General features: G+C 43.6%; 1 protein-coding gene across 6 annotated transcripts in view; it reads left to right on the forward strand.

Annotated features, from left to right (window-relative positions):
• The window catches only part of ANKRD27 (ankyrin repeat domain 27), a 595,879-nt gene that overhangs the window by 153,160 nt on the left and 417,140 nt on the right, over window positions 1–25,579 (forward strand). For all 6 annotated transcript variants that reach the window (XM_085639132.1, XM_085639135.1, XM_085639137.1 and 3 more), the window contains one exon: window positions 5,825–5,979. In XM_085639132.1, the coding sequence (XP_085495258.1) occupies window positions 5,825–5,979 (155 nt within the window). The remainder of the gene's footprint in view (window positions 1–5,824; window positions 5,980–25,579) is intronic.

Below are 25,579 nucleotides of genomic sequence, written 5' to 3' on the forward strand. Positions count from 1 at the left end.
CCTGATGAAAACCGAGCACCGGGACTGGATAATTAAAGTCTCATCTCGGGGTTGCATGTTCAGACATTGAGTATACTGGCAACTCAAAATCTGCCGAGCACGTGCTCCCAAACCCTTAGGACTCCATATATGTGTATGTATTACTGTTTTGGCTACTGAGGAGACAGTCCCGCAATAATAGCTCACTGGGGGTCGGCAGATCTCTACAGTTTTGATACTTTTTCTGACATTCTCCCATGCACAGTAGTCATCAGTCACTTGACCATCTATACTTCTCAGATTCATAATATGGACTTTACACAGTTCGCATCGCCGATTGTTTTTTCTTTTTATATGGTCAGATACATTTATTTAATTTTTTATCCAGATCATTTTTTGTCACAAACTATTTTGATTGTTCGTATATTTTTTTGAGTCTGTCCTCTGTGACTAATATACATGCAGGAAATGTATAGCGCAAGTCTTTTCTGTATGTTGATGCTCCATGTTTACTGTGTTTTTTATGTTAAGTAGTGCACAATATTTCACGGTCCAATTTACTTTGCGAAAGACCAGAGAGGTTGAAACGCGTCAGTTGCAATAACATTTCCAAAAGAATTTAGCTTGGAGTGTGGGTTTGTTTATTAGTGCGGCCGCTAGTGGAGAGAGATATATATATATATATATATATATATATATATATATATATATATATATATATATATATATATATATCCATATATCCTACTGGCGGTCGCCAGTAGGTAGTTATAGTTAGGACCCTGTTTCCATAGGAAATCCGCAACATTCTATTTGGAATAACTTTGGCGCCGGTCGACGAATCCTCGCGAAATTTTCAAAACTAATGGGGCGCTACGCTCCGCTCCTACCCTGAAAGTCTCGGGGGGATTCGTCAAGCGGGGGCTGAGAAAAAAGGGGGGTCCCAAAACGCGTTTTCCCCATGCATTTTTCCATAGGACCTTTAGACACAGCTACAGCCCGAATGGCTGAACAGAATTACTTGTAATTTGGCAGAGAGGTAGTCCTCAGGTCAAGGAAGTGCCTTTTGTAGGTCTGGTGTAAATCTGTTCAGTAGTTCCTGAGAAAATAGCATTTAAATCAATATATATATCTGTAAGCGCGCTCCGAGCGCGCACCGTAAGCTACGCGTACGGTGCCGTGCGCGAGCGCGATTCTGATTGGCTGTTAGATCTTAGTAAACATTTGAATCGGTCGAAACCAGGAAGTGTCGGCCGCCATTTTCTCTCTCGCACTCTGAGGGGGGGGATGAAAAACAAAGTTGGATATCATTTAAAGGGGGCAGGCTAGACAGCTCCTAACCACCTAGCCTTGGTTATGGTGTGCCAGAACGCCGAATACGCTTACCGTAAAAAATAAAAAAAATCCATATTAACCCCCCCCCCCCCCGTGTGCAATAGGTGCCCGCAGGGCACCTTTTGTGCATTGCATATTCTTTATTTGTGAACATTTAATAGAAAACCTTTCACAACGAAGCGCATAATATGTCCTCCGTGTGCGGACGGTGCGCGAAGGGCATCGTGCGTACATGGCCCATCCAGCGTAACGTGGGCACGGCACTAACTGCGTTAAGTGGGTGCGCGAAGCGCACCGCGTGCTCACTGTGCGCGCATGGTGCGCGAAGCGCACCGTGCGCGCACGGAACGAACTGCGTGAAGTGGGCGCGCACGGCACGAACGGCGTAAAGTAACTTAGCATTTAAAAAACCGTACAAATTCACTGAAAAAACCATAGGTTTCACACACGTTATAGTTAGGAATTAGCATTTAAAAAACCTTGCAAATTCACTGAAAAAACCATAGGTTTCACACAAGTTATAGTTAGCTGTACATTTCACTCGTAAAAAACCAATGAAATGCCACGTTATAGTTAGTGCAGGCAACTATAACTCACGCGACCGCAATCCTCTGCTGATGACATATGTGTCTTTAGGAAAAAAAAATATTTGTAATATATGTATAGCTAAAATTTAATGGAAGAAGACATGGGCAAATAAGTGTCTAAATACAGTATTAGCATCAGCAGAGGATTGCGGTCGCGTGAGTTATAGTTGCCTGCACTAACTATAACGTGGAATTTCATTGGTTTTTTACGAGTGAAATGTACAGCTAACTATAACTTGTGTGAAACCTATGGTTTTTTCAGTGAATATATATATATATATATATATATATATATATTCACTTAAAAAATCATAGGTTTCACACGTTATAGTTAGGTGGACATTTCACTCGTAAAAAAACAATGAAATTCCCCAGTTATAGTTAGTTCAGATAACTATAACTCGCGCGCCCGCAATCCACTGCTCATGACGTCACATATTGCATCACTCATGACATGGTCAGTGGCATCACTCATGACATCACTGATGACAACATCCTTTTGATAGAGTGGCGGTCGCGCGAGTTATAGTTATCTGAACTAACTATAACGGGGGAATTTCATTGGTTTTTTACGAGTGAAATGTTCACCTAACTATAACATGTGTGAAACCTATGGTTTTTTAAGTGAATTTGCAAGTTTTTTTAAATGCTAATTCCTAACTATAACGTGTGTGAAACCTATGGTTTTTTCAGTGAATTTGTACGTTTTTTAAAATGCTAAGTTATGTATTTATTATATTTTGTATATATTTATTTTACAATAAACTACATATTATATTTAAACATGTTTTTAATGGTTTTTCACCGTGCGTGCACGCACCCCGCGATTTAAAAATAAAATAAAAATTTAAATATTTTTTTCTGCCCAGGGGGTCCTTCAGGGACCCCCTGACAAAGGCTAGGGGGTCAGGAACTCTCTACCCTGCCCCCTTTTCATGTTCGCCACCTTCCTTTTTCACTCTCGCACTCAAAACAAACAAAATGGCGGGCGACACTTCCTGATTTCGACCGATTCGAACGTTGACTGACATGTAACCACCAATCAGAATTACGCTCGCGTACGGTAGGGTGCGCGCAACGTGCGCGCACGGTGCGCACACGGTGCACGGCTATAGATATTTATGTACTTTAATTGCAATTTTCTCAGGAACTACTGAACAGATTGACTCCATGTATGCAAAAGGCACATCCCTGACCTGAGGACTACCTCTTTGCCAAATTTCAAGTAATTCTGTTCAGCCGTTCGGGCTGTACCTTCGACTAAAGGTCCTATGGGAAAATGCATGGGGAAAACGTGTTTTGGGACCCCCCTTTTTTCTCGGCCCCCGCTTGACGAATCCCCCCGAGACTTTCAGGGTAGGAGCTGAGCGGAGCGCCCCATTAGTTTTGAAAATTTCGCGAGGATTCGTCAACCGGCGCCAAAGTTATTCAAAATAGAATTTTGAGATTTCCTATGGAAACACGGTCCTAACTAGAACTATCTACTGGTGATCGGCAGTAGATAATGTGTGTATATTTAATCCTGTGACGCCCTCAGTTTGAACGCCTGCGCTCCTCTTTTGGCGCTGTGCGAAATTCCCCAGGCAGGGCAGCCGGTAAATATAAACTATCCTAACCATAACTATCTACTGGCGACCGCCAGTAGATTTTATATTATATATATATATATATATATATATATATATATATAATCTCCCATGAAGCGCACTCTCACGTGAATTGTAGAAACAGTGAAAGTTTCTTTCTTTTTTTTTGTAGCAACAGCAAAAGTTTATTTGGTTTTGTAACACATTTCGACTAGTGGCACAGTCTTGTTCACACACAGAATAGCCACAAAAGCAAGGTTTACATACCCGGATAAGACATAAAAAAAAGGACTACACCACATAGTAAAGGACTACACGAGAAAAGGAAAAGTACCGAATAAACTTTCGCTGTTTCTACAATTCGCCTGAGAGTGCGCTTCATGGGATTGGAAGTAGTAGATTGAATGTCCAGTGTGTCCCGCCGGAGCAGTGCGACAACTCCCACGGGCCCTGGGTCATGGAAGGTACATTAGCTTTTGTTGCAAAATATATATGTATCTCACAACCATTGGCTGTCATCTTGGAGCATTTCTGAGATACATTCTTTCTATCCCCCCCCCCCCCCCCTCCCCTCCATTAAGCCCTCCTCCCCTTCCCGAGTGCTCTGCAGTGTGGATTCGGTTTCAAGTGAGGAAATCTTTGTGCCATTAGTAAAAGGTACCTGCAAGTTAATTAAATGTGTGGATAAATGTTGATCCTTGTGGCATATACAGGTTGCTATTTTACTCCCCTACCAGTAGTAAAATACTTTATCTCGGCCATAGGGCACTGAAGTAGCACTGTAAAACAACTTAAAATACAGTGCATTAACTTCTCAAAAACAGTACTGCCATCTTGTACAAGAAAAGTTCATAGAGTACTCCACTATTGGCCTGAGTGCACAAAAGAGAATACACAAGCACAGACCATAGACAACAAACTAAAGTGGTCCACCATTTTTAGAGTCTCCCCTACCAGCTTTGAATTATCTTGCTTGGATATGGCTGATGTGGTTTGGAAATGGCAGGAAAGTTTATGGTCCTATTGTAGAATTCTGTTATTGTTCAAGGGACATGTAAGGGAATGCACTTGGTCAAGGGAGGTAACTGCAGTTGAGTACTAGTAACACTGTAAAATTAACAAAACCACCAAGCTACTTTATTACTCTAGAATTTCAATTATGTTTTACTGAAGAGCACTACATTGACACAATGTTCAGTGTTCCCTCATTTCATGTAGGCAGATCTGCTTTTGTGCATTTTGGTGGCAAGGAAGATGCAAAGGACTTCGAATATTAGATTAAGTATACCGGTAGAAAACCAAATATGCATTTAAGTGTTTAAGTAAATAAGCAAGCCATTTGATTTGATGTTTGATGGAGGAGCAGAATTAGAATGACGTCCACACAGACTCCATGTTGCTGGCTCGGTTAGAGCAACTTGCAATTTCTGGGTAGCTGTGTTGTAATTTACAAGGGTTAAATAGCGTTCCTAGGGCATAGTTTCAAAAGGAACAATTTAGTATAAATAACCCGATATTTGTAAAGCGCAAATTAATCACCCGTAAGGGTCTGAAGGCGCTGGGGGGGCGGCAGAATGGTGAGCATAAGCTTGTTAGAGGGACCCGCTCCATTAGCACCCTTAAGTTGGAATGAGCAGAGATGGCCACAGCTTGACACCTGTACAAGCAACTGCAAAGCTGTGGACAAACATAAAAGGGTGAGTACCCACCTTGTTGGTCTGAGCACTAGTTACAGACTCCACTTACAAAAGTATCTTCTCAGAATCGGAGTGTGTTCTCAGTTGTGTGGAAGCATAGATGGCCCCATTTTTACTGCTGTAAAGATATAGTTTTGTCTCATTGTTTTTAGTGATGTTAATGCACTCTTCTCTGAGGATTTGGGAGACATTTGAATACTCGTTGGGGACATTTTCTTCAGATGAAACCTTTTTTAGAAAAATAATAAATTAAGTTGTTGGTGGGAGCAGCATATATAGAAATTAGTTTGCCAAGGAAAGTAAGGGTCTTGTAAAGTCTGAAAGCCTGTTAGCACCTGAATTGGTGATGGCGGGTAGACTAGATGAATGTCAATTGAGTTTAAAATGTCCTTTTCCGTAATATTTGCACCGTATAGCTTAGTTTTATCACTGAGTGAATGTTGTTTCCTTTCAATCTATATGAGAAATGTCAAACAACTGATAGTATGTGGCTTCATACAAGATCATACTTTGATTTAAACAGTCACACATCTAAAATAGTGCTGCATATTATGTTGCCCGATCAGAACTGCCAGCTAATATGCATCTTCATTGATAAATTAACATTCTAAAAATGCATTTCAATGTTTTTTTCTCCTAGAAAAACCTCTAATAACATCAGCTTCATATTCTTTGAAAAACATAGAAGATGCAACAGAGTTTTTAGGAAGGCACACCGAAAAATTTGATAAGATCATTGCATCATTTCACGGTTCGTTTAAGGAATATGAAAGAAAAAGTCTCCGACATTATATAGTGAGTAGTTCAAATGTTTAAAATCACCTGTTTCATCTATGCTGAATCTGAATGAATGAAGTAGATGTCTGCTTGGGTAAAAAACAGAAATGGCATGTGTGAAACGGAGTTAAATGTAGGTAATAATCTCACAAGCCATAGTATCTCTTAATGCAATGTTTATAAATGTTAGTCTTTTCCTAATATAGGGTCTAAGAATATACTCAAAACTCAATTAATGATTTTCTTTACCTTTGATTTTTCTGCTTTATCAATCAAATATGTGCACGCCCAAAGCCATTCCTAGACACTTGACCTGCCTACTCTTCGCACTTCACCCATTGTGCTTTAGATACTTAGTCCCTTATTTGCAGGTATAAGAAAAGTTTGCAAATTACTCCATGTGATGGTTTTTCTCTGCACAGCACAGATTTTGACATTTAAAACCTAGTTGCATTCTTGTGGAGAAAAAATAAAACAAGTATGCAGGATTTGGCAGCTCGGAATGGGTGAAGCCACGCAGTATTATCATGTCAGCCTCCATTTCTTGGTGTACAAGTCAAAATGAGGAGGCAGAACTGCACATGGCTGCAGCCCTACAGTACTTGGTAAGGTCGGTTTGATGATATATTGGTGTACCCTACATCGAGGAATGTGCATTTTAAGGCAATGGCTGGTCTCTACAGAGGGAGGACTTTGCCTTGCTTATTACATGCTGGAAATGAAGGAGCTCTGTCAGTTGCATGTATTTTCCCTTCCCTGAAAGGGTGTGTGAGAGGATGCAGGCTAAGCAGCCCATCGCTATTGTGTTCCCTCCCTTCAATTATTCAGGCAAGCTCAGTTGGAAACACAGCTCCAGAGTTTGAGCGAGAGTTAAGTGCATCATATACTTTGAGTACTGACTGTATTGATTGCTTACCCAGAGACCGATCAGCTGGTTTAAAGGCCACTGAGAGACCCACCAAATGCTGCTCATATCGTGATCCCGTGAGGGAGGATTTCTAGGAATAATAAAGGCGGAAGAAGAGGAGAGACAGAGAAGATACTGTACAACAGTGAATGAGTAGCCAGCCCATTGATATACAAACAGTGGAGAACCAAGATTCCTTACCTAGCTAGTCCTGAGCCCTAATAAAACTTTCACAAACACACGTTTGAAACCTAGCCTTTGAATTGAGTCATATGCCGCATTTGTAATCACCATGGTGACATGAACTGTTTGTGTCTTAAGGCAAGTAGTACAAAAGTATTGAGACCTTTGATGGCCATTTTGAAAAATAAACTCCTTTGGACATTACTTGAATTGTACAGTTTGATAGCACACTATAGTTGCACTGCAGATGAGAGCTGAGACATTTGGTGGTGGTTACAGGTGGTGCTGGACATAAGTGGTTGATACAGGATGTGAAGAGTGCACTACACTGTACAGATTATTCTGGCATGAAGAACATCAGTAATACAGCGGGGTACGTGGGGAGGTTTTATTTGTTTCCTGTCCTATGTAACTTCCCAATCCAACTGTTACTTTCCTTACTGCCTCCATTTAAGGGATTGCTTAGTGCTCCCCTGGTTGGTGTAAAGCCATGACACCTACCCAAAAAACCCATCTTTGCTGCAGGCAAGGACCCTACTCAACAGAAAGAACATCTCTCCATAGCTCCACTAGTTTCCTGTGTGCAGGGTTTTGTCAGACTCCAAAAAGATTTATATAACCATCTGGTCCTACACAAATCTTAGGTTTATATCCCATTTTACAGTGCATCAGGAAAAGTGTTTGGTTGAGCTCTCATTGTTAGGGTCAGGATATTTTAAAGAACACTAGAATACTGTACATTTAATTTATTGGCAGTATTATCAGTAGTAGTGACTGATGCATTCCAGCACGGTTGGGGCAGATGTATGTACCACATTTGGATGAACAATTAAATATCCGGTTTACTGTGATTGCAGTATGACTTATTATTGTTACGGTTGGCTGACACTTTACTTCTCTGGCTAAACTTCTCACAACCTGGTAATCAAATAAATTATCATTTAAAAGCCCCTGGATTAGTCAGTTTAAGATTTCCTTGTATCCTAGCCAGTTTGGCAACCATTGACTGATTTATTTATTTTTCAGTAACGTTTAATTATTTTTTTATTCTTTTTAGCAAGAACATATAGTTACTATACACGTTACCATCCAAAGTATGATGAAGTTGGTGTCATTCATGGAAATCACCAAGCGCCTGTCCGCCCACCACCTTTGTAGGAGAGGCGTATAGTAAAATCTGGTGTGACTCTTTCCCAACAAGGCTCTTCTCTTGGTGCTCTGTGCTACACATTCTGGTGTACTTCATGCTTTCACACATTTTGTAATCCGTTCTTCTGCAGATGAACACCTGTCCAATCCCCGGTACCAGTCGGTCAGTATGTCCGGATCACAACTTACATCCAATCTTACTCATGGCCACCAGGAACCCTATTGCAACTTGGGTCTTAGCGCAAGCCATTTTCTCCCAACCATCCAGAATTCCCAAGATTGTTATCTTAGGGTCCAGGTTCACTGGGTGGCTAACCACCGCTGCAAATTCCCTCTGGATGTATTGTTAGTATGTCAAAATTGTGGGGCATTACCAAATAACATGCAGGAATGTGCCTTGTGAGTGTACATAATTGAGAAAGTGAGGGTGCCCTCCCCATCTGCCACAGTCTGGCCAGATGGTAGTATCCCCTGTAGAAGTTTTTGAGTTGTGTGTGCATCAAACAAAAAGCCTAGGCTAATTTATATGAGGCCATCGTTGCTTCTGCTCATGCCTAATTCTTGAGCAGCCAAGATCCGTCTCCCATCTCTTTCCTGTACCAAAGTGGGTCCAACGCATTGAGAAGCAGGGATTTATACATCTTAGATATATCTTTTTTATTTTTTTTACCCAGCTGCTCCATTTTTACTTTAGTTCTCAAAGAGTTGTGTTCCCGTACTGCTTTGAGCCTTTCTCTATACGCCTTCAGAGCGTGGTGAAGTTGGGTAATGCTGAGCAAATTATCTCCTGCTAATTGCTTGAATGCTTTAATGTGGCTGTGCATCCACACTTCTCCCAACTTGGAAATGCCAATGAGGTCCCACATGTGTAAACCCACTAGGTCCGTACAGTGGGGTTTTACTGGATAGTTTCTCTTGCTGCTGAATCCACTTAAGGGCTGTATTCCAACATATTAGTGGTGCTTTTGTGGTAGGTGGTAGAATACTTGGGATGGGGGTTCCATACAGTAAAGCATACAAGTCTTACAGTTCTAATCCGTGTAGCTCTAGTAACACCACAGTCTGATCTATCACCAAAAACAGTCATTAAGTGTGACTAACTGTGGATCCAGTAGCATTGCTGTGTATCTGCAATTCCCAGCCCGCCTTCAATGGTGGATGGCATGCATTTCTCAAATGAGACTCGTGGTGTCCTACCAGCCTAAAGAAAAATTACTAAGCATTGATCTTAGCGGCTGAAAGAATTCTCATGAGTGGATAAGGGTAGTTTTGGACAGCACAGAGAAGGCATGGAAGTATACCCGTTTTAGAGAGTGCTCCGGTCCCATTATGACTAAGGGGCAAAGCTGCCCACCCAGTCACTTTGCATTTAGTTTGCTTCAGAAGCAGGGCAATATTGAGTTCCAGCACGTTTTCCATCATTCACCATGATCATGCTTAGGTAATGGAAGTGGTCTACTGTGACCTGTAGTTTGGTGTCAAGCAACATTGCTGGCGGCTCGCCCCTCACTGTCCGGTAAGGGAACTTTACACTGTTGACCCAAGGGCCACAGGCTTCCCCATATATCTAAAGCATTTAGATAGGGGGTATAACAGTATCGTGGGCCAATAAATATAGAGGAACAGATCATCAGCATATAGTGACTCCACCATACCACCCAAAGCCAGGCACCTGCACATCCAGGTGCATCTACAATGCCACAACTGCAAACGTAAGCAGTGAGAAAGGACACCTTGGTGCATGCCACATCCGATGGGACAGGGGGAGGATAGTACTCCATTCACCCTTATTTAAGCTGCTGCTCTTTATTCAGACTCCTGGGCACATTTCAGATACTGGGTGCTAAAGGCCTTTCTCAAGAAGACCTGATTCATAAAGGGTAATGGACCATGTCAAATGCTTTCTCGGAGTCCACCGGCCACCTGGCTGCTGATTTCACAAGGGTCACCTGAAAGCATCTGAGACCGTGTCTGGGGCTCCTAGTGGACATAAAGCCATTCTAGTCACTATGTATTAAGGCACATATTATTTTGGAAAGCCTGGTGGCAAGAAATTATGCCAGCAGTTTCACCTCAATAGTTATTATTGAGATCCCCTAGGCAGGATACACTCCTGTGTAAAAGCTGCTGTTTCTGCCATAGGAATAACAATGTAGTCTTTGCGTGATTTGGAATTATGTTTCCTACTTCGGCTTCTCTCCCCCTTCTGCAAACTGATCAACCTAGCTCTGTCTTCTGCGGTACTCCCCAGGCCTGGAAACTGGCCAAGGTGGTCCCTTTACTTAAAAAACCCACACTGGACACCTCAAAACCAGAGAACTTTCGCCCTATTTCTCTCCTTCCGTGGGTATCTAAGATCGCCGAAGCTTATATCAACTCTCTTCTCACGAGTTTTATCGAAAATAATGATCTGCTCGACCCTTCCTAGAATGGCTTCCGCCCACATCACAACACTGAAACCGCCCTTCTGGCTGTAACTGATCATCTAAGGGGCGCGTTGGACGGCGGTCTGATACATTTGGTTCCAAGCGCTGCGTTCAACAGTGTCCCACCATATCTTGCTGCAGCGCTTGGAGGAGATTGATATTGGAGGCCATGCCTTGGGCTGGTTCCCCTCCTTTCTATCAGAGAGAACCTTTCAAGTGTCCGTCCCACCCTTCTGCTCCCAGGTACATGCTGTCCACCAAGGGGTCCCTCAGGGCACTGCTTTGAGCCCAACACTATTCAACATATACATTCAACCCTTAGCTGCAGTAGCCAGGAGCAGAGGATTAACTGTGGTATCCTATGCAGATGATACACAGTTGGTGGTGGCACTATCAGACGACTCCGCGCAGGATGAGCTTAAGTTTAGGAATGATTTAACAGCTATCGCAGACTGGATGACCGCCAACTGCCTCCAACTGAATACTAGCAAATCTGAGATCTTGCTTGGTAGGGAAAGACACTCAACTGTGGAGTGAGTGTTGGTGGACTTCCACTCTGGGGTGTCCGCCCGTCACTAAACAGACAGTCAAAAATCTGGGAGTATGAATAGACTCCACTCTTACTTTTCAAGCCCAAAGCAAAGCGGTAGCTGGGACCTGCTTTGGGCTCCTACATGGGCTTAAACCACTGTTGGGATTCTTTGACCCCACCATCCGTCAGGTTATCGTCCAGACCACCATTTTATCTATGCTGGACTATTCCACCTCCCTATACTTGGGGGCAAACAGAGCCGAGATTCTCTGCCTACAAAGGGCACAAAAACTGCGGCTCAGACACTCCTCCGCCTGCCAAGAACCTGTCCTACAACTGATGTCATCCGCAGACTGCATTGGCTGGTGGCGGCAAAACGTATCAAGTTCAAAACTTTGTATGGCTCACATAATTCTGAACCTTCATTCCCCTGATATTCTGGCCAATCTCCTTTCGCCCTACACACCCACCAGCCAGCTACGCTCAATGGTCCAGCACCTGGCGGTTGTCCCCCGGGTAAGGAAAGCTCGGGCGGGAGGATGTTCTTTTCACGTTCTCGGTCCGAAGCTCTGGAACTCTCTTCCTGGATCAGAAGCATCCAAAACCATGCGTTGTTCCGTAAAGCCATTAAAACGCATCTCTTTCCTGCATAATCGGTCTCCTGTGCTTCTTTTTCAGTGCCTATAACAGTTTGCAGTTTTAGCACTGCGACGTCCCTTTGGTGGGGCAGCTGCGGGCTCTACAAAACGTGCAACATAACGTGCATTCAAGTAAAAAGTGAATTGTTGCTTGCCATCTACACCATGTATCAACCTGACCGGAGTAGGTTGCCCAAGGCTCCTGTGTCTCTCACGGAGGATGCACTGTATTCATCTAGCGTGGGGTGTACTACTAAGTTGAAATCCCCACCTACAATAGTCATCCCTCATGTTGCGTTTAATAGGATATTTAAAGCATGTTTAAATGTGTCCTCTTTGAGATGTACTCTAACAAGTATCCACCGCTGTCCCACTACTCTCCCTCAAATGACTAAGCAGCGCAAAGGGTCTGCATTTTTTGTCAGATAAAGTGAAGGCGGATGTATTCCTCAAAAGGATGGTTACCGCATCCTCCCCTCCTGCCGAAGCCTGTTTGAAGCTAAAATGGGACACTCTAGTATAGCCTGTTTGGTGCCCAGTAAGTGGGTCGTTGGGAGTAAAAGGGTTTCAAGAACATATTTCTTGGCGTAAAGCATCACAGCTCCCCTCTTGATTTTATTGTTCAACCCATTTTACAATCCAGGAGATTATTGTGTGGTGGCCTATGGTCATGTCATGGATAATTGTGTGTATAGCCAGTGCATCCCCAGTGAAGGACATCTAATCCCATAAGTTCTCGTATAATGCTAAACAGACATATGTCTTGGGTCCACTAAATCTCTTGTAAATATGCTATGTTCGTCTAACGATCAAGGCTTACACCAGGGGCTTGGGAGACTGTTGTGTATCTGGAGGCTATTGTGTATTAGAACCTTAGGAACAAACAGCTCCGCTGCATGATACCTCAGACCTGTAACAAAACAAAGCAATTTGAACAATAAACAGCCAACCTGTCTGCACTGCAGCTTCAACTTTCTCACTCCCCCACCCCATTATTCCACCCACAAGCATCTGTTGCCCAATTCAAGAGCAGTGAACAATTAATAGTGGAACCAGACTCTATGGATGTGCATAGTCGTTCAATGTTGATGCACCTCGCCCATCATCTAGCAGTGAAAGCCTGTCTCTTGTTGCCATCCGCAACAAAGGTGCGCATTTCTGCTTCTAGATGATCTGCAGACTGCTGTATCAGGGTCTTGTTTTAATTGGGGGTTCGAACTGGGCCGTCCCACCAGACCCCACCAGCCTAGGATATTTCATTCTCTGTGTTTAGCACCAGGCGCATAGTACTGCCAGGTGGCAAGGGAAGGCGGATATGGGGGAGGAACATCTCTATCTGTGCATTCTGGTGAGCTGAAACCTCTCCCTTTACCACCAGTGTTCTTGGCTGCAGGACTCTCTTCGGGCAGCCAAAATCTTTTCTGTTGTGGTTTAGAGTGTCTGTCCACTCTAGCCCTTCTAGGCTCTGTGTCTGAACTTGCTGGATGCCTCTTCTCAAACCAGTCCCATGCAGCTGCAGACTTATCCAACAAAAAAGGCTTACCACTGAAGGGAACCCTGAGTTAGGCTAGGTACATCAACACATACCTCCGCTGCATCGCCATGAGTTTCTGTTTGTGTGGAATGAGCATTGTTGCTGTTGCACTGCTCGTATGTACTCTGGGAAGAGCATGATTTTGTGATTCTCCTGAGTAACTGTCACCAGTTTGTGGCCCATTTCAAGGGTAGTGTCCTTGTTGTTATAATTGAGGAGGCGCACAATAACACATATTAAGGGTTCACCAGGAGAGAGCCATGCCATCAGAGTGCGATGTGCATGCTTCACAACAAAGCAGTGAGACAAGTGTCCTTGGGTATACCCAGGATTTTAACCAGCCTATAAGAAAGCCCTCTCCTTTCGAGTATTCAGCTCCCTATGGCATTCTCACAATTTGAAAAGTGTTCCTTTGGGATCTCCTTTCTGCATTCTTCGCTATCTTCTAGGCATTTGGTGGGCTCTAGAAGCTGGACCCGCATTGCATGGATCTGATCTTCTGATCCTGAGATTCACATCTCCGCTTCCGTTAATCACTCTTTTGTCTTGCAGAGATCAGCTGTAGTAGAGAGTTCCTTCATCTTAACTTTTAAGGACAGTCTCGAGTAATTGATAACTTGAGTTAGCGCCTCCGCCTTGGATGACATGCTGTCCTGTTCCACAGGTTACGGTCCAGAAGACACCACAGTCAACTCGCCTTGAGGTGCCTTTGTCTAACAGTGAATTTTTGCCTACGATTGATGGGTACTCCTCTTACCCATGATGGCAGTGTCCCCCTGATCGATGGACATTTAGAGCGTGCATGGTTGGCCAAACATAGGTCCCAGACAGGAGGGGGATGGGAGTTTGTTTAATCACTGTTCTATTTACTACTAGAGATGCAGCTGAGCGGACATGCGTCTCTGACCCCTAGCATTTCTACACAAAAGTCAGAACCAGCAGGCTACTGTTAAAATGTGGGTGGCGGAAGACCAGCCCCCAGCAGCTGCTCACCACATCTGGCACTGCCCCTCAAGAGACAGGTCTCGAAGCCCCCCCAATTACAGTGTAGTCTGCCATTCAGGCAAAATCCAGATCAGCAGGCGAGGGAACCTCTCATTCTCCACCAGTCACAGGCGCATCTGACCCAGGGAGAGGACCGGATTCCATTATGCAGATTCAGAGGTGGTCAGCCCCCTATTTGTCTGGAAGCACATGCCGACATCGCTCCCTCCATTCCTCCACAACACACCCAGCAAGGCATAAGTGCAGCATGCCTGTCTCCTTACCCACTGTCATCAAGGTATATTTCTGGGGACTCAACCCCCACGTGGTGTTGGCAGCTACCCCCTCACCCCAGTGCCACTATCTGCCACTATCTCTGAATGTTCACAACTGTGATACCAGAATAATGTTTGCAAAAGGTGCTGAAGGGCGGTAGCAGTTTTTGCTCTCCCCGTCTCCATCCGCGCAGAGCCTAGGTATCTCTCCCGTCTGCTCCAGACCTGTTTCCTGACCACGGACCAGGCCTGGGAAGTTTCAGGGCCTCTACATCTAGGCTGTGTCAGAGTCCGATCTGCTGCAGGGGCGGCAGTAACAAGATTAAAAGTGCAGCTAACGTCAGTCCTTTGTTGCTGCTTCTCTCGAGCACCCTAAGGCCCTTTTCTACCATGAGATCATTCCCTGCTGTTGCCTTCTGTCCCGTTACTTGCTCTGCTCCTCCAGACCACTTGGGATGGATTCATTCAGTTTTTCAAGGGGGTCGCCAGTCCTCCGCTCCTATTTACAGCAGCCGCATTATAGATGGGCCCAGGTAGGGTGCAGATCACAGCAGGATTCTTGCAGGATGGTAAGGGTGGTGTAGAGACCCCCGTTTAGGCGTCCATCATCTTAGCCTGCTCGCAGCCATCCCATTGACTCATTTCTAAAATCCTGTTCCAATAAGAGTCCTGGAGAACATGGCTGACAGTATGTTTCAGGTTCACCTGCAAAGTCTTTTATGCTTGGGTCTTTCATTTGGGTTTCACTCAAGTTAGCATTTTTAAAACAAGATGGGACAAAGATCTTGCATCTTTGCTTCTACAGTTTGTACAACCAGTGAAGTCCATTAAACTAGAAGGATTTTAAAAAATCACTACCTCTCAAAAGAACTGAAGTTGCTTGCACAGAAAATAATGTACATGCTCACCTTTGTTTGGATGTTGGCTATACTGTGAGGAGAGGAAGCAAGTATCTTGAAGATGATGATGATATACTACAAATGTTGTGTCTGCAGAGAAAAAAAAACACCCCCTACAAGTGTTTAAGTGTTGAGTTATTTCTTCCCTACACTCTAAGTGTGAAAAATATGTTTGTTTCTAATGGAAAGAAGGTAGACCGGCTTGGTTTAGGTGCTTTGTGTCCTGACCTCGCAGGTTCAAACATCGCCTTTTTTCAGACTTCTGTCTGAAAAGGAGCCTAGATGTTCACAAGGGGCACACACTCCATTGACCTGGTCTAGGTTGCAGTTTAGCCAGCCTGACCCTCTTGGTTGATGGTGGACATTTTTGTTCCACCTGTCTATTGACATAACTATTTTCCTGTCTTCTGATACCATTGCAGGCACTGACATTGGTTCTTCAAAAGTGAAAATGCCATTCACACTTTTACCAAAGTGATGTCACAGTGTTGGCTTCTTTTCCTACAGATAGTCTCTTGACAGCCTCATGTTTGAGGCTGAGCGACTCTGGAATGGCAATGAATGGAAACTACAGACAGTTAATAGAGCATGTGGCACCTGTTTACTTTGTGTCTGGTGCTTTCTTCTTGATCCCTTAGTCAAGGGGTAACATAGGCACCAAGGTGCAGGTTCTTATTGAGACAGATGTTTCAGGTATCATTTTTTAATTTTTTTAATTTTCTTTCTTTGAACATCCCTTGTTATTTCTTTACTCATTCAGTTATGTTACAAGACTTATTGTGCCATACCATATTCATAGAGTAAGTTCGCCCATGGCCTGCTACTAGAGCGAGACCAGTGCTGCTGTGGTACACTTTACCAAAGTGCCTGAATCACTCCACTTATGTTTCAAGGATATTTGGCTTAGTACAGTCTGAGTTTAGTTCTACTCCCTCACTATTAAAGCACTTGTCTTAATCTCATGAATTACAGTGCCAATATTTGTTTCTCGCCTTTTTTTTGTTTAGTTGCATGCATTTGTTGTTGCTTTCTACTTGATGCTTCTCTTTAAAATTGGTCCAAAATGGAATACATACTCTGTTTTTGTTAGATACCGGTTTGAAGCCCTAGCCTGATCCTCCTTCCTAACTCACTAATAGGAGTCCATTGTGGCACTATTATGGTGCTCATCAAATAGTATATTTTTATTCTTTGGGGCACAGTAATATATATAGAATTGCATCATTCTGACAACAAAGTAATTTTTTTAAATTATTAATTCTTTTTGAAGTTTTCATTGATAATACAGCAGGAGCAAATAATAGGCCACTAATGTGCAGGTAGTTCCCATTGTTTGCGTGTCCAAAACAATAACTAAATTCAACACCAAAACCCACCTCCCTCGGCCCCCCACCCCACTTCCCCCCCCCCCCCCTCCCAATTCCAACAGAGACCCATATTCCTGTAATGGTGACAGAGCACATCCGACAACAAACAAAAATGTTATCCGGCATGAACCCAATGATTGTCCCCAGCCCCATCTCAATCCAACTCTTCTGTCTCTATCAATTCCTCCAGGGAATAATATGATGTCTTTTTACACCAGACTTTATGGAATTTTTGGGAGCAGCCTCTGCTGATGTATATGACTTTTTCAGCCATCGTATACATATCTTTTCCACTCCTGCCATGTGGGGCATTCCCCCAATCCCCAGTGGCGAGCCAAATCCCACTTTGCCACTACCAGGCTGAGGCCACAAAACAATAGTTGGGCCCGGGGCAAATCAACATCATTAGGGCTTCCCAAAAGGATAAACTTGGGATCTAATCTAGCAAGAACATGGCACGAAGTTCTCCAATGACGGCACTCCAATAAGATTGTATGTGTGGACAACTCCAGATGGTATCGAAAAAGGAACCCTGTGTATTGTTACATCTCGAGCAGTGCGAATCAGAGGCACTTCACTTGTCATGGAGTAGGTGCCTATTGTAATAGACTCCGTGAAGAATCTTAAACTGAACCAGCCGGAGCTGTACCTTTATTGAAACTTTTCTGGGATGCATTAAGGGTGCTCCCCAGTCAGTATCCTCCATATCTCCCCCATCAGCCACCCACTTCTCCCGCAAGCCTGTTAGGGTGTTCAGCTTATTCTTAATGAGGATCCTGTAGGTGGAGGAAATGGCGCCCCTTCCCAGGTCTTTTATCAACAGCCTCCCTTACAACAGTGGAGAGTCTGGCATACCTTCACCTGGGAGCCCTTCTCCCTTCCATGCCTGCTGTACTTTAGAAATTGATTTCCATGCATGCCATATTTGTACAGGAGTGAGGAAAATGACATGATATCGCTATGCCAGATGAGGTCGCCCAATTTAGAAATCCCTATCAAGTCCCAGCCCCGAAAGCTTACTTAATTCAGGCAGCCATCTCCCCTCCCACAGTGGCATGTCTCTAGTGACCTTATGCCACCCAACAGACTTTGTGGCATTGACCCAGGCCACCGAGTGGCTGGCAGAAAAGGGTTGGTCCCTCAACCCCCATATAGGTAAGGAAGACAAGATTTCTGTGTCCACTGGGACCGTTCTAATCTAAAAGGGAAGTGGTCTTGGAGAGTTTAATTCCACTCAATGGCATTGATGAGGTGGGATGTCAAATAGTAAGCACATATACCCGGTAAAGCAATACCCCCCATTATATTAGTTGCGTTAGAGAGTTGATAGGGATATTCTGGGGTGTATATCCTTCCACAGCAGGGTCCGTAGGGCGCCTTCTATTGTGGAGAAGGTCTCCGATGGAATAAGGTAGTATGTATGTTGGAGGGCATATAGTAGCTTGGGCAGTGGTACCATTTTAAACATAGTGGCCATCGCTAGCAATGTAAGGGGTAGACCTTGCTACCTCTCCATATTTTCACGGCAAACACGTACAACCCTTTTGAGGATGCGTTCAAAACATATCTTTTTGGAGCGTCAGAAATATCCCCAAATACTTAAACCGCAGATTAGTATGTGTCCAGCGATGGGGGAGAGGAGGAACAACAGTATTTTCTTGTGGAAGGTACAGTATTAACGCAGTATCCCGACTAGCCTCCACATTCCTCCAGTGACTGGAAAAGTAAAGGTTGGACCAGACCAGGTCAGTAATGTAGAGGAGGAAGTAATCCGCGTACAGAGAGATCTTTTGTTCGAAGATTGTCTCATCTGAGGTGCGGAAGCCCCAGATCTCTATATGGTTGCGGATCCTATATGCTAGTTATTATATGGTGAGGGCAAACAAGAGGGCGTATGGGGACACCCCTGGCTCATACCCCTACCTATCAAGAAGACACCGAAGCATTCTTAATCAAACACAGAAGTGTCATTTTAGGTATGTTAGCTTAGAGTTTTTAAAGATTTTGTTAAATGCAGCCTAGGTTAATGGGAAAGTGACGCAAGTTGTGGTTGATCTTGCGGTGTGATGAACAATGAAACATGTTTTGGTCAGGAAAGGGGAGAGCTAGGAGCGTTGAGTTTAGTTCAGACTGAAAATATATTAAGTTAATGGCTAAATATGATCAGATGTTAAAATCTATTGTCAAACATGGCTGCAAGTAATAGGAAAGAGAAATCTGGAAAAGTAAAGGTCAAAATGGGTTATGATGGGAGCATAGGTACTGAATTCATTGAGGATAATAACTAATTCTAAATATGTTGTTCTGTGACTTTAGATTGTTTTTTTCTTTATTAGATTTTTAGAACTATGCCTGGGCGTAACTGTTTTTCTGAATGTGGATATTGGATCAAGAATTTGGTTGCAGGTCAAAATTTTCCAGGAATAGTCATTGCCTTTCACCCCGTCCTTTGTAGTTTTTAGAGATTACTTTTGCCACCATCATTTTAAACAATCCCTCAATTCCCAAATCATGACTCTACTTACTATTCTCATAATCTTGAATCCGAATGATTCCTGGACCAACCCTTTTCCGCTTCCTTGCTAAAAGTTCAGTTCTGACATGACCCAGAGTCTGATTTTTACACTTTGGAGACACTTAAGATTGGAATATTTCTTTTGTTTTTAATGGCCTATGTATTTTACTTTTCTCTATCAAATGGCTTGCGTTTTTGAGTACCCCACTTAAAATTTTCAGTAGCGGATTGTGTGGAAGCATCTGGCCTTAGATTTTAGCAACAGATGGCTTTCTAGGTACCGTCTACAAATTTAAAATTGTTGAAGGCTTAGTTACTCAAGCTCCTGGACTGGACAGTGAGGTTACTCTTTTGGGGCACTTTTATCATACGTGTGCAAATTCCCTGGACTGTAAATGAGGTAGAAGATTTCGTTTTTCTGTCATCCTTGGTCAATAAAAAAGAATTTTCTATTGTGAGCTTCACTTGGTCTGTTCCACTAGTAGAACCACCTCTTCTCGACCAGGATATGTCCTGCCCAAGCAATTGTACGGGAAACCAAGGTGGAACTGCATAAACACTGGACTGAGGTGGGAGGGAAGAAGGTGTTGAATTACTGTATGCAAAAATACTACGTGAATTCTGTGCATCAATTCATTTGTGATGTTACAGGGTCGCAGGTTACCTTAAGATTGATGTTGAATGTTATATGTTGGACAAAAAAAGTGAGATTCTCAGCTGGTTTATTTAAATTACAGTTCACTATTGCACTAAACATAAAGCTATTTATATAAATGTCTACAACACTACCCCCTCACTATCTCTATATTCCTATGGATTATTTTTTAAAGTGTTGAAAATAATTTGTCAATGACCATCTAATATGTAGGCATTGTCTGTTAACCATGAATCTTTTACTCAAAATATTTGCCATTTAATTTCCTCGCTTGGGTTGTGAATATCAGGTGAAAGCTTCAAGGCTAAAAGGTCCCGCATTCAATGACTCCCAGAACAGAGAGGCCAGATGAGGTACCGTAGGAGGGCTCTCTGTAATGATTCAGGAAGCCTCAGTCCATCTTGGCTGACGATAGTGCATGCGCGGTCTGCTTGGAGGGGTATGGTACACTATAAAGGGCTTAGAGTCCGTCCACTGCTTACGTTGGCATTGTCACTCTTCTTTGCTGCATCCTATATGGCCAGCGGGTGCCAGGCATCACTTCCTTTTGTGGCGCATGGAACAAGCAGAGATTGATTTATCTTAAATAGTGGTTTGGGATATTGCTGTTCCCTCCATTTCCCCATTTCTGTAGTATTCCTTCCATTTACCCTATACTCCTCCAAATTATTGGAGACAGCCCCTAATCGCATAAACCACCCCCTCCGCCTCAGTACAAAGAGTATATCAGTTCTTGTTCAACTTTTTTATCTTTGCTGAGTTTTACCACTGTCCGACTTAAAATGCCATATTTCTCAATGAGGCCAAGGACTTACCATTATCTGTCCAAGTTTTGTCTCGGAAGTGTTTAAGGAAGATTTAACTCTCTGGTTGGAAACATTGATCAATAAACATGCATCTGAAATAGCCGTAAGGTCTATGAACTGTTGGGTTCACTTAGCTAATCTCAATCTCTACTCACCTGTCTGGTCATGTTTATGACCTTACTTTCAACTGTGGCGTTGAGTCACAAAATCTAAATATGTGAACTACATCGTGATCAGATCATTTTTTTAAAACAATGCTATTAGGAACTTCTGCTCAATCAATCTTCTTAAAATTAACCTCTCATTACTTTTCAGGCTTACAAGAGATCCGCACCAATGCTTATGGGAATGACTTTGATAACCCTGATATACTCCTTGACAGTTCAACTGCATACATCATGAGGAGCCTTGAATTGCTTGTCCCACCACAATTGAAAACAGGCATTGGCAAACCCAATGGCTCTCGCCTATGCTAGAGCTATTGTCTTTAGCCATGTTGCACAGAAGCATGGTTGCTGTTCATCATGGCTAAAAGTCAGTGGTACAGAGTAGAGTGGCGTAGAGTGGAATGGCATAGAGTAGTACAGTCCAACAACGTGTTTGAAAACAGAACAATTGGAGAAAATCTGCATGGAAACAGAGAAAGTGTTCTGAAACGCATATTTGCATGATAAGCAATATAAAATTATAAAAAAAGATGTATATAAAAAGCGCAGTAGTGAAAGAAATATTACCTGAATCACAACGTGAGCAGCAGACAGACACTATTTAAGATAAATCAATCTCTGCTTGTTCCATGCGCCACAAAAGGAAGTGATGCCTGGCACCCGCTGGCCTAATAGCATGCAGCAAAGAAGAGTGACCATGCCAACGAATGGTAAGCAGTGGACGGACTCCAAGCCCTTTATAGTGTACTATACCCCTCCAAGCAGACCGGGCATGCGCTATTGGCAGCCAAGATCTAAAAATGAAAGATGACCTGAGCGTAGTGTAGGGATTGTAACTTTGAACATCAATAGAAGCAGTCAGAGAATGAGGACAGTATCTAATACTAGATTCTTAGAACAGGCTACCTCAAAGCCACGAATCAAGTCTAGAAGATGTACAATTTTATTTGTATTGTGCAAAGAACAAATCAAACTAGTTTAAAATCTCGCTTGAGGTGATGAACCACAATCGCCCAAGAGTACCCCAGGTACTACAATTCAACAATGTGACAATCTGTCAAATGAGGCTCCCGACTCTTGAGCATGGCCATCGATGCACCGATCAGACTGCCTCTTCGGGAGGATCTTCTATCACAGCAGAACCTGTGCAGCCGCCACCTGCTTGTGTGGAGATTGAGCAGCAGCAGTTGACAGCTTTTGACCTTCCTCCTGAAGTCCGTGATGTCTCCTAGACAGCCATGCGTCCCTCCACTAAGACGGTATATGCCTGCAGATGGAACAAGTTTGTGCCATGGTGCACAGCAAAGGCTGTGGATCCACTTTCTGTCCCTCTTTTGGAGGTTCCCTTGTATAATACTTTCTTTTGCCCAGCAGGGCTCTGCCCTGGGCACTCTTAAAGGCTACCTTTCGGCCATAACTGCCTTTCTTCGCTTCCTGATCAGCCTTCTCTTTTCGAGTCCCCTACTGTAAATAGATTTCTAAAGGCCATTACTCACCTCTTTCTCCATTCATAATGCCCCAGTGGGACTTGAACCTGGTCTTAACCTATCTTATGTGCACTCCTTTCGAGCCTCTTCACAACTGTCCTCTCAGGCTCCTCATTCTGAAGACAGCTTTCCTTGTTGCCATCACCTCTACTCGCAGAGTGAGTGAGCTTCAAGCTTTGTCTTCCAAACCTCCTTTTCTTGCTGTTCATCCGGACAAAGAATTCCTTCGCACAAGGCCCTCTTTTCTTCCCTAAGTGGTTACCTCTTTCCATGTAGGACAGACCATCACTTTGCCCTCCTTCTTCCCACCTCCGCACCCTTCCAAGGAGGAGGAGAGACTCCAGCTTCTGGACCCAAAATGTGCGCTGTCTTTCTATCTCCACTGCACAAAAGATTTCCGGGTGGACGATCAACTCTTTGTTGGATATGTGAGGGCCAAAAAAGGTCGGGCGGTGCAAAAACACACCATCTCTCGATGTGTTGTCCTGTGCATTAAAATCTGCTACTCCTTGAGAAAGAAGGAAGCCCCAGTGGGACTGTGTGCCCACTTCACCAGGGCGACAGCTGCTACTACTGCCTTGGGGCATGGAGTCCCACTCCTTGACATCTGTCAGGCGGCCACGTGGGCATCTCTGCACAAATTCTGCATACATTATTGCCTGGACAGCCAACGTCCGGAGAGACTGCTACTTTCGCCGTTCTGTTCTCCAGGACTTTCTGGTGTGCACTTGGTTCGCAGACCCACCTGCGATGTTGGCATTGCTGGGGTAGCTATTCTAAAGGTAAGGAATCTAGAACTACAGTCTCTTTCAGATGAACAAGTTACTTACCTTCAGTAACAATGTATCTGTAGGAGACCTATGCAGTTATAGATTCCTTACCGCCCCACCCATCCTCCCCGTTAAGCGAACTGACTTCTAGGGATAGGGACTCCCTTCCAGGGCCCTAGTTATGTGCACCAGTCGTTGGTGTCTTGCATGGCTCTGCGCTTCTGCCGTGGAAAGTCTTGTCAGAACTGACGTCCGCGCGCAGGGGCAGTGTCTAAGTAGACACCGCGACGTCATTCTGGCGACTACGGTGCCAACTACAGACGTGGAGTTGACCGACGCCACCTACCAACGTGCAGGGGTACTGCTAAAGAAAAAACCTTCATATCCAGTCTGACGCCTGGGGGTAATTCTAAAGGTAAGGAATCTATAACTACATGTGTCTCTTACAGATACATTGTTACCGAAGGTAAGTAACTTGTTCATATAGTGAGTATATGCCCTGCCATTCAATTGGTTAGGAGGCTCAGTTTTCCTGCCAGTCCATAACTGGTGCCCAAATCCTAACCCCCCTTTGTCTCGCAGTCTTACCCTTACGTGTATACAAGCTCTGCTCTAGGTGTAATATGGAAAGCAATCTAGCCAGCCATTGGTCATAAGTAGGAGGGTCTGGGCTAAGCCAGGCCCTGGCAATGCAAATCTGAGCAACTGCCATAGCTACAAATGCAAAGTATTGAAACTCATTCCTTACTTCCCGATTATCTAGACCCAATAGCATGAGCTGTGGTGAAAGGCAAACCCGTGAGTGAAAAACGGCCCCTAGAAACCCAGTAATCCCTTGTTTAAATCCGTACAGCTTACTACACTTACTGAACATATGAGCAAGACCTGCCTCTTGACTACTGGATCGCAGACAGTTCGTACCTACACTTCTCCCCCAGCTAGCTATTTTTGCAGGGCTATAATAAAGATTAAATAATGTCTTACAGTGCTTGGCCTGGAAACTGGCCGACAAAGGTACAAAGTGTGCTATCTCTAGTGATTCATGAAATTGTACATCCTTAATACCCAGCTTCCGACTCTAGTTCTCAGATTGTTTTCCCAAATCATCAGGCAAAGCTCAATTAGACATATATAAATCAGACTAATCCTGCATTCGTCCGAATTGCCAAGTAGCTCAATTACCAAAACCCTCTCTGCCCATGCAGTTTCCCTGGCACTTTTTAACAAAGAATCCATAACCTGGAGCCTCTTAAAAGAATCCAGTCTTTCAAACCCATATTCCCCCTGAAGCTCCACATAGGAATTACATTTTTTTAATTTAAAAAATCCTGAGCTTCCCTATATCACACTGTAACCGTTTAGCATAGTGTTCATCATGAAAAATGGGTGATCTTTACCGAGGAGTGTAATAATTATACCGACAAATCCGATCTTACTTTTGACCAGAGTGCAAATCTTAAATGCAGATTGCACTGTCTTGAACGTAACTTTTTTTAAAAAATAACTAGGTTCCACTGTTCTTATGACACATTTATTTACCTCTGCCCCCATTAAAAGGTCACAAATGGGGGGGTAATTCCTCTACCAATCGATCGCCAGGCTGCTTACCAAATAATATCTAAAATTAGACAAAGCCCTCCCACCCCTTGCCCTGGGTAGCATCAGATAGTTAAGGGCCCTTTAAGCTCTGGTGTATGACCATATAAAACTATTGGCAATATTCTCCATCCAGCATTATCGAATTCTAACGGGATAGCCCTAAATGAATAAAGGACTTTGGGCAAAAAAAGCATTTTATTTACATTGCTGCGCCCCACTATTGATAGATGTTAATTGTCCATCCTTCTAAAAATCCCTCTTGGCATTCTGCAACACCGGAGCCAGGTTTAATTCCACTCTCTTTTCTACCTTACTTGTAATATTTATACCTAAATATATGGCATGCCCAACCCCTCATTATCCACCAACTGTATACACTCACTAGCAGTGCTTGAAATGGAAAAATAGAAGTGCAGGTACTCTGTACCAGAGTACCTGCTTGTTTCTGAAAAGGGCCGGTACTCTCCATTTAAAAGTATAGCCTTTCTCTTGAGAAGTGCCGGTAGTCTCCCGCTCAAAATAAAAGAGTGCCGGTACTCCGTACCGGACAGTACCGGCCCATTTAAAGCACTGCTCACTAACCACTGTCTGACTTTTATTCTTATTTAAAAGATACCCAGACACTTCCCCAAACCTTTAGGCCTCACCCTCAACTTCCCTTATTTCCTTTTCTGGGTCAGGTGTTACTAGTGCAATATCATCTGTGTAAGCTAATGCCTATTTAC

Source organism: Triturus cristatus, chromosome 12 (genome assembly GCF_964204655.1).
Source record: "Triturus cristatus chromosome 12, aTriCri1.1, whole genome shotgun sequence".
NCBI classification, from domain to species: domain Eukaryota; kingdom Metazoa; phylum Chordata; class Amphibia; order Caudata; family Salamandridae; genus Triturus; species Triturus cristatus.